The sequence below is a fragment of the Citrus clementina genome, unplaced genomic scaffold, assembly GCF_000493195.1.
Source record: "Citrus clementina cultivar Clemenules unplaced genomic scaffold, Citrus_clementina_v1.0 scaffold_3, whole genome shotgun sequence".
Lineage (NCBI taxonomy): Eukaryota > Viridiplantae > Streptophyta > Magnoliopsida > Sapindales > Rutaceae > Citrus > Citrus x clementina.
Window position 1 is genome coordinate 8,455,471 of NW_006262339.1, and position 9,625 is coordinate 8,465,095.

Genomic DNA, 9,625 nt, shown 5'->3' on the forward strand with positions numbered 1-9,625 from the left:
CACCTGCAAAGCTGAAACGTCAATAATCACTGTCACTTGTACTGCTTGAAAACTGAGATGCTTTCTTTTGTTCATCAGATTATTATTATTGTTTTCTTCTATTATCGCTGGCTAGCTTAATTGTGAAGACCATTCAGCCAATATATGAAACTGAGAGTACCGTGTCAAATGCTGCAACATTTATCCATTATTATACGCCTAAAGATATCATGGAACTGAAAGCGAGAGGTACCAAACCAATTAAGGTATTACTTCTGGATCTCACATCTTACTGATCATGAGGTAGCAAGAAAGGCAAGACTACATATTGATCAGTCAAACGTGTTACAATATATGCATATTCAGTTTTCGTAACAAGAGGTACATTTGGATCGAAATTGAAGCGAATGAAAACACAAAACAACTCAATGACTATCAAGATCCGAGGATATCCTAATTATGGCTAGTAAATCATGAGCTAATATGGCATGATTCCTAAAATCATGAATATAAATATATATGTTTTCTTTCCATGTTTGAAGAACCGGTGATATTACACTGCTTTGTATTCCAATTGAAAAGCGATCTTACGTTTCAATTATTCATAGGTTGTTAACTTAACACATGAATAATAGATAATAAAGTCAATATTCTATACATGCGTCAATTATTTTCAATTAGTGACAGATAGGGATGGCAATTTTTCCCGATGGGATCCATCTCATTTGGGACATGATTGAGACATATTTTTGTCCCATAAAAAAATTTAGGGACGGGATTGAGACATTTTTTAATCCCAATTACATATGTGGGATGGGAGTGGGATTGACAAATTCTGTCTCATCCCGTCTCATTACCGATTAAAAATGGAAATTTTTCCAATTGGGATAGGATTCTGCAGGATCCCATCTCTTTTGGGACGAGATTGAGACATATTTTTGTCCCAAAAAAAATATAGGGATAAGATTGAGACGTTTTTTCATCCCATTTGCATATACGGGATGGGACTGGGATTGATAAATCTCATCCCATCCTGTCCCATTGCCAACCCTAGTGACAGATGACACATATTCATAGTTATATATCTATTATAATGTTCGGAATAAGACATTCATAGTATTAAAGTTCACGGGCCTCTTAAAAGTTGCCACAAGACTTTAGGATTGTCTCAAACTTACACGCTTAGAACATGATCAATAATTTAATATCAAGACTTGAGAATTGTCAAATGTTTATACTCTTAGCCCATGATTAATTTTAAGGTGATGTGGGATAATCTCACAACATTATATGTTACCAAATATGTATAAATTTTTTAGTGTGGAGAGAGGTTCATTTATTTAATTCATTCAAAATAAGATTGCAGAAGATATATGTTATTACCCTCTGGCTAGCATAAGCAAGGCAGCTGTACAAAAATCATTTCCGGGACCAGAAAGCAAAAGTTGAACTTTCATCCATCATCCATGCCATTTTGAGCAACCCTGTTTTGCATTTCGCGTATATAGTATGATGTGAGGACAAATGTGTGTGTGCGTGTATCTTAAAATAAACGAAGTGTTGACAAGGTAACAGCACCAAAAATATTAATCATTTTGTGGAAAAGAATCAATTTGAAAGGAAAAAAAAAAATGAAAAAGGATCAATCATGGCGTGTATCAGATGAAAGAACATACTTGACGCTGCAATGTTTAATTATAGAAACGGCACGCTTATGCGGAAAGGCTCATGTAACTGGACTGCATGTTACTGTCCTTGCAATTAACTAAGTTTGATCGACCAAAATTTATTATTATCTCACAACACCAATTTTTTTTTCCCACTAATATTCCCATGTGTATGTGACTAACATGATACTTCTAATATATTTTAAAATTTATTTGGGATTGGGGTCTATTAAGGCCACCTATAATTATGAGATTGACCTAAATCAATCATCATTATTATAGTGCAACTTAAATTTATTTATTTTTCTTTGAACGATAAATATATGACCCTCATAATTTGTTCATACATATAAGGATTTATATATGACTGACTTTTTGATCTTGTCATGCTGATTAGATTAATTAGGAATATGTATCCAATTTGTTCAGACACATAGGAAAATAAAGGAGAAAAAAATTTGCACGTGTGCTATTATAGCATATTTAGAGAGACACCTCCCCACTTTCACTAACATTTTCTTTAAAAAAAATTATTTACATCCACATTTGTGAAAAAGAAAATATTTGAGAACCTACGCGGATTTAGATTTGTGCCCAAAACAAACTTGAGGACACACAAGCTACCACTAACCCAAAGTTCATAGCACATCTTTTTTCTTTTTTCTTTTTCTAAACAAAACTTTGGAATTGATAATAATTTTTAAATTGTTGTTATTATATTTTTTTTCTGAATTTTTTGTTTCATGATTCAAGCAGTTAACACAATGATTTATGAACAAATTCCATTACTCCTTCGATTTCGTTAGCACAACTAAACGGAGAATTAATTAATGAATTCCGAAAAACAAGGGGGAAGAACAAAGGACGTCATACACACTACCTTCAAAATTCAAAGGGAACTGAATTTTTGTGTCCTCAATTGGGAATTCGACATGTGTAACATAATGCTGGTCACTTTTTTAAGGTTGGTATTGACAACCAACCACTGGATACTGCTATGTCACCCAAGACATTACATTGGTAAAACAATAAATAAAAAATTAAAAGCTTAAAATAATAATTTAGGGTGTGATTATTACACAGTAAAAAACCTGGTAATTTTACAGTGTTTTAACTGTTTATGCAGAGCAAAAGCGCATGTAAAGACACAAGAAACAGCACAGTAACTAGCAAACATAGAGGATAATGTAGACATAAAACCAACAGTCATTTCTCAAAATCGTTTCCTTGGTTTCCTTTTCTTTCATTTTTCTCTTTCAATGCCCTATAGACAGAGGCCAGCATAAAAGTTTGCTCACTTCTTAACCAAGACTAGAAAAAAAAGAAAGAGAGAGAGAGAGAGAGTGTGTGTGGAAAAAAAAGGAAAATTATGGGGAGAGGAAGAGTTGAACTGAAGAGAATAGAGAACAAAATTAACAGGCAAGTTACTTTTGCCAAGAGAAGAAATGGCCTGCTCAAGAAAGCTTATGAGCTCTCAGTTCTATGTGATGCTGAGGTTGCTCTTATCATTTTCTCTAACCGTGGCAAGCTCTATGAGTTCTGTAGCAGCCCTAGGTATATTTATTTATTATCTATAACAACTTCTTTCTCTTTTTAATTTTTGTATATTTGTGCATTTACACATGTATGTCTATTTTTGTTCATGATTATGAGTTATTATTGTGCGTGTGTGTGTGTTTCTTAAATGGTTATTAACGTTTAGTCCTTTTTTTTGGCAAGATCTGTGATTTTGGTAAAACCAAGCAGCTGGCTTTGTCTTGTGCTTCTTGAAAATCTTTAATGAGACTTCAAATATTTTGTTTTCTTGAATCTCTGGCTTTTAGGTTTTCATTGTCTTTCTGTGTTTTTGGTTTTTCCTACTTCTTGTTATGCATTTGCTTGTGAAGGTTCATGAAGATCCATTCTATCTTACTGTCTTCTATCCAACATCTAATTAATTTGTGGCTATTTTACAAAGGATTTGCTTAGTTTTAGCTATGATCACTTTTCTAACCTAATAAACAATCAATATTAAAAGGCTGAAGATACATCTAGCTTACTTTTTTTTTTCCTTGACATTTTTCCTTCTCAAAACTAAACCAATTTGTTTTTTTAATCATTTTCTTCTTCACACGGCATGTCTGTCAGTTTTGTTCACTGGGTAATTTTGTGTATTCAAATAATAATTAATTCTGATCAAGCAGATGCTACTTGAGCCTAACTAATCAGACTGTAGCTCCTAATACCGATTTACTGTCGAGATTCGCCGCCAGAGATGTGATGTTTTGCAGGCCAAGTGGAAAAAGAAATACAACTGTTTCAGAAATGAAGCTGTTGTCGTTTATTTTCTTTCTTCTTCTAAAGCTGCAAATTTTATTAGAAACCCTTCAAAACTGAATTTTTTTTTCCCCCTGAAAAACCGTTTCAGAAGCAGGCATCTATAATAAAGTTTGATCTGATAGAAACTCGCGAGTTAGAAAAAAAAAAAAAAAACCATATACTAGTCTGAATGGAAAATACTTTACTTCTCTATATTTTGTTAGCTATATCTTTTAATCTGCTATCATTTCTGTTCAGTGTACAAAAAGATTCTTATTTATGAATTCATGACATATTTTCTCATATATAGGATTTTATTTTATTTTTTACATTAAGGTTTTTTCTTTTCTTTTTTCCCGATGTTTACATTAAGGGTTGTCAGTGCTGGTTTACATTAAGGGTTGTCAGTGCTGATATTAAGGCTTTTGAACATTAGATTGCAAAAGTGTTTTCCAGAAACACTTTTTATTAAGTAAATGACTGAAGATGCGTCAAGTAATTAATCAATTCCTATAGTCATGCAATTCATAGCAACGTACGGCTAGAAAATTATTGTGTGTAATTCGTCGTTTTTCTTTTTTCGTGCTTTTATTCCATATATAGCTCAATGAATATTGACTCTTTTTGTGTGTGTGTGTGTGTGTGTGTTTATCAATCCCTTGAATTCCTATTCTTGCTTCATTTTTTAGTTCACTTGGTGTGCATCTTTACCACATGTTGTTAGTGTTTGATGCCTGCTTTTGTTATAAAAGGGCTATTTTTTTTTTTTACATACTTTCACGTACACATATAATTTAGATGTTCGTTAGTCAACAAGGCGTTACTGAGAAAATTACACATTGGTAAAGACTTGTTTGAGGCTAAGTAGGTAAGTTTTTGCCAACCCTCGACTATGGAGCTACCTAACTTTAGTTAAGTTCATTGTTTCTTGTGCAAGTGCAATGAAAGTCCTCTCATCATATTATGAAGTCAGTTCTTAAATTTACAGAAAAGAAATTATTTAAGAAATGAAATTCATTTCCATTCTTTCATCACAAATGCTTCATCCTATATCGATTTTTCCATTATCTTATATCTTTGATACTATTGCGTATCAGTCTACAATTTCTGATTGAACTAATTTTAACCTAAACCTTCATATGGGTTTTATGATATATGTTTCCCGTTAGACTTTTCAATGGTTTTCATCAACTTTCTTGCTTACTAGCTTTGTTTTGCCTGTATGTGCATATAAGTGCTCAAACTATTATTTGAAATTAAGTTATTGTAACGAATGAATGACAAAATTAGTTCGATATATATAATAGCATACGAAGAATATATGTGTATAAGACATTGAAGTTCAAAACGTTGTCGTACTTCTAGTCAAAAGTAAGTGATCATGGAGAAATTTAAATTATATGAATATGTACCAATACTGTAAAAATGATGTCCAGATTTTGCTATTGAGATTTTATTTTGAGAAAAAAATTATATTTCAATAAAATAGTAACGTTTTTCTTTTCACTTATATTTATTTCATCTTTCTGAACGATACTAGCTATTATATGGCAAGATTCATGTCTTATTGCATGCACGTAAACAATCATTTTCGTTTTCTTCTTGTTTATTTGGGCTCTCTTGTTTAAAGGTCACTGTGCAAATTAGTTGTAATGCATATGATTTGTGACGAATCTGTAATGATAATGGGATGCTACAATTTACAAGTTATCTGAAACAGCTGAAGTTTACAGCAGTTTCATCAAAAATGATTGTTGTCATTTAATCTATTTCTGTGTGATTAATTAACCTCATCGTGATTGTTTTTTTTTCTTATGTTAGCATTATGAAAACGCTTGAACGATATCATCGGTGCAGTTTTGGTGCACTCGAAGCCAACCGGCCTCCCATTGAAACTCAGGTAGCATATTGATTTTTTTTTTTTTTTTTTTCACATAACATATATATGCTATGATATATTTCTTGCAGGCTGCAGCCATGCATTTTGATATGAGGATAATGATTTATTGATGTTATGACACAATTTGATTATTATTATGTTGTCAAGCAGAGCACCTACCAGGAATATTTGAGGTTGAAAACAGCAGTTGAGCTCCTACAGCGATCTCAGAGGTGATCTAACTTTGCTTTATGCATTCAAGCTGTATTATTTATTAGGATTTGGTTGACATATAGTTATCATGTCATTTTTCAGTTTGTTCATATCATTTGTTTATGCATACCGTTCTTAAGAGTAAAGCTCATTATGTCTTTCATAATTTTACATTCTTCTTTTATTAAATATCAGTAAATTTTATCACTTTATCGAAGCTTTCCCTAAAGATAGACAAATGGATTATGAATAGTTTGTGTTCCAAAATGCAAATGTTGTAGGAACCTTCTTGGAGAAGATTTGGAACCGCTCAGCACAAAGGAGCTTGAGCAGCTTGAGCATCAGCTAGAGACATCCTTGAAGCATGTTAGGTCAACAAAGGTAAGTACAATTTAAAAGCGACGGTTTAAATGTTTTTCATTTTCGTAGTCCATTAAGGGAGAATGAAAAGAGGGAGATAAGAGAATATATATTGAAAGCACCTAAGAATTTTTTTTTTTTTAATGTTACTGTTCAGTAAAAAATCATGACATATATTTCAAACTTTCTCTATCTAGTCTTAATTAGTTGATATGGTTGATTTGAAGGTAGAGTATGTATGTGGTAATATTGTTAATTTAAACTTTGAAATTGGGCTTCAAATGGGTAAAGTTGTAGCCCAATACACTAAACTTAAGTTTATTGAATAATGATATTTTTAACCTTAAATTTAACCTATTAGACCCAATTTCTTAATCAACCCCACTAGAAAGCTTGAAAAGAAATTTTCTCTCTCAGTATAACCCCACACAATGCCCAATTCACCCTCATACTTTCACCCCATCAGAATTCAAAACTCCAAAAGCCTTATTAAAGCCATTTTAACATGAGAAAAACAAAAAAGATTTGCAACAGTTTCTGTGATGAGCCTTGTCATCTCGAATAATATCGGAGGGAAACACTACTGAAATCATTCTGTTATCTCTATTTTAGTCTTTTGACAAATGGACTGAAAGCAACAAGTATTAAGCTTGTTCGAGGTATCCCTAAGTGGTACAAGTTTGAAGGCTATCTGAAAGAGATTCAAAAGGAATTCTCTTCGGTTTAACTCTAATCAAAATGGGACGCGACTCTTGCTGCTGGTACAATTAATAGCTTTTCAAAGACTTCTCCTTTTTACTTTCCGGCAGAAGTATAAACAAACATAGAAAAGGATTGACAAAGTTTAATGTGAAATTAGACAGTATTCTTAAAAAAATAGGTTAAGAGATTTTTAATTCAAAGCTTTAGTTTTACTTCATAATCTGTTGGGGCTATATATATACACATGTAATTTTCACTGAGCTTTTTATTTCAAATCCTTTGCAGACTCAATGTATGGTTGATCAGCTTTCCGATCTTCAAAAAAGAGTATGCACATCTCATAAAATCTGAATATTTATTCAACTGATTCTTTGTTACAAACATTAATTTCAATATGTTCTACTAATCCTTCTTAATGCTGCAGGAACAAGTGCTACTTGAACTTAACAAAGGCCTGAGGAAGAAGGTACAAACTCTCTTTAACATTAATGAGAGCTTTTGCTTATAAATTTAAGCTTTGATTAGGACAAATGTTTCAGCTAAACATGGCATCATTTCAGGCCTTTTTACTACACTTATAAGTTTTGTCCACTAAAACTCGTCAATATTGGGCCTTGAATTAAAATTTAGGCTTTTTTGGGTAATTACACTTGCCTTACCACTCCGCCATTTACCCAGTTGGACGAAAGCAATATTGCTCATCAAGTTCCTCCTCATCGACTAGCATGGGAAGCAGCATCAGCAGGGCAAAACATAACATACAATCGCTACCCAGTTCAATCAGAAGGGTTCTTTCAGCCTCTATCGGGAGGCACTCCCATTTTGCAAATTGGGTACCTTTTAAGAATTTCGACACATTTTATTGAATTAAACTTGTCATTATGTTGAAGCTAAGATATAAAAGAGCAGTCTTCTTAAGGCTCAGGTCTTGGGTTCAAATTTGAATGTTGTGTGTGTTACTAATAATTAACCAAAAAAAAAAACTTGTCACTTGCTGTTCTTGCCTTTTATAATGTGCCATGGTCATTAATGCCGCAGGTACAATCCTATGGGTTCGGAGGAGGCACATATTCCAGTCCATGCACAAAATGTCACCGGATTCATCCCTGGTTGGATGCTTTGATTATAATTGGATAATAAAATGAGTTCACATGAGCTTAATCATTGGCATTCTAATTAATTTCCTTGTTGATGGTTGTGATTTGATCTGTTTTGCTTTATGTAACCTGCAATTATTATTTGCTGCAAACAGTAATAAGTGTTGTTTGTAAGTTGCAACTTGTAATGTTTGAAAATGACGGAATGCTCTTTTGTTGTTGTATGGCTTGTATTTATATGAACAACTGCTATCTCGAACAATTTTCCAGTTTTGTTGGTTGTCTTTGAATTTTTTACTGGGCATGAAAAGATGTACTCACTTTTGGAAGATTATATCAACTGACTACTAGAATTACCTGAATGGCATGTCTATTAAGTAACTAAATCCGATAGCTCACTATTTTCTTTTTTAATTAGCTCAAATTGCTCATTTGAGATGATAAATTGCTAATGCTCTTAAGTAAGATGGCAGACAAAAACAAATGTCGATTTATTTTAACAGTATTTATAGACCCCTTAAATTGTAATTGACAATGTCTATTTACATTGTCTTATTTATGGTCATTCTTATCCAAAATGTTTTTTTTTTTCTAAAATAGATAACATGTGTGGAAAACTTTATCTAATAATTATTAAACTTTTTATGCTCAAACAAATAACAATAACAACCTTAAGAGTTTGAATTGAAATCTTTACTCAATTCAACACTGAATCCAAATTTAAAATTGTTATGCCATATGAATAATTAAATATTTATCTTATTATTTCTTTCTCGACATACACAAGAGTGACACTTATAATTTTATCATACTTCGTGACCCACATAATTTATTTTTATTATTTTATATTTTTGTTTAATTAATATCTAATAAATATATTTAACATTAATTTATACAAAAATATATAACTCTTTCGTCTAGGGGTGGGAAGAATCAGTTTCGGATCGGGTTCGAGTCAACCGATTGGGTTTTGGATTGTTTGGGTTGGACAAAAATTAATTTGAATTCAACCTAAACTTACAGCCTGACTTGATCCCATCCGATTTATATTCAAATCGGATCGGAAATCAGATTAGATCGGGTATTAAGTTCGGGCTGAATTCGAGTAGGATTGAATTCAGGTGAGATCGGATCGGATTGATAAAAATCACAAATACGCCAATTTTCTTGATTTTATTACTAATATTTAAAAATACATAATTGCAACAATCAAATACTAAATACTAATTTTCTATATAGTAACCATATATAGTTATATACAATCAAAGCTTCAAAACTAAAGTCTCAAAGGGGAGAAACTCGGGTCGGGTTGGAGGCTTGGAGAAGCAGAATGCAGATTGAGTTTGGGTTGGTAGCAGATTGGTGTTGCTTGGCAGCAAATTGATGGCCACAGATGGACAATAGCAGATCAAGGACCTGATCGGTTGCGT

General features: G+C 32.4%; 1 protein-coding gene across 2 annotated transcripts; it reads left to right on the top strand.

Annotated features, from left to right (window-relative positions):
* The first annotated feature begins 2,862 nt into the window (after positions 1-2,862).
* LOC18050341 (MADS-box protein 04g005320) lies at positions 2,863-8,494 on the top strand. 2 transcript variants are annotated; one of them, XM_024189910.1, is made up of 8 exons: positions 2,863-3,200; positions 5,766-5,844; positions 5,995-6,056; positions 6,318-6,417; positions 7,384-7,425; positions 7,523-7,564; positions 7,729-7,931; positions 8,137-8,494. In XM_024189910.1, the coding sequence occupies exons 1-8, from the start codon at positions 3,016-3,018 to the stop codon at positions 8,219-8,221; spliced, it is 798 nt and encodes a 265-aa protein (XP_024045678.1). In that variant the 5' UTR covers positions 2,863-3,015; the 3' UTR covers positions 8,222-8,494. The 2 variants fall into 2 exon arrangements, with proteins under 2 accessions (XP_024045678.1, XP_024045679.1); XM_024189911.1 differs by having other exon boundaries at positions 2,864-3,200; positions 7,777-7,931.
* The last annotated feature ends 1,131 nt before the right edge of the window (positions 8,495-9,625 follow it).

Bases quoted from the DNA above. Each gene is read 5' to 3' on its own strand.
- LOC18050341 (XM_024189910.1), top strand. From the start codon at position 3,016: ATGGGGAGAGGAAGAGTTGAACTGAAGAGAATAGAGAACAAAATTAAC. The intron at 3,201-5,765 runs GTATATTTATTT...TTCTTATGTTAG, and splicing joins GAGTTCTGTAGCAGCCCTAG to CATTATGAAAACGCTTGAAC. The intron at 7,932-8,136 runs GTACCTTTTAAG...TTAATGCCGCAG, and splicing joins ACTCCCATTTTGCAAATTGG to GTACAATCCTATGGGTTCGG.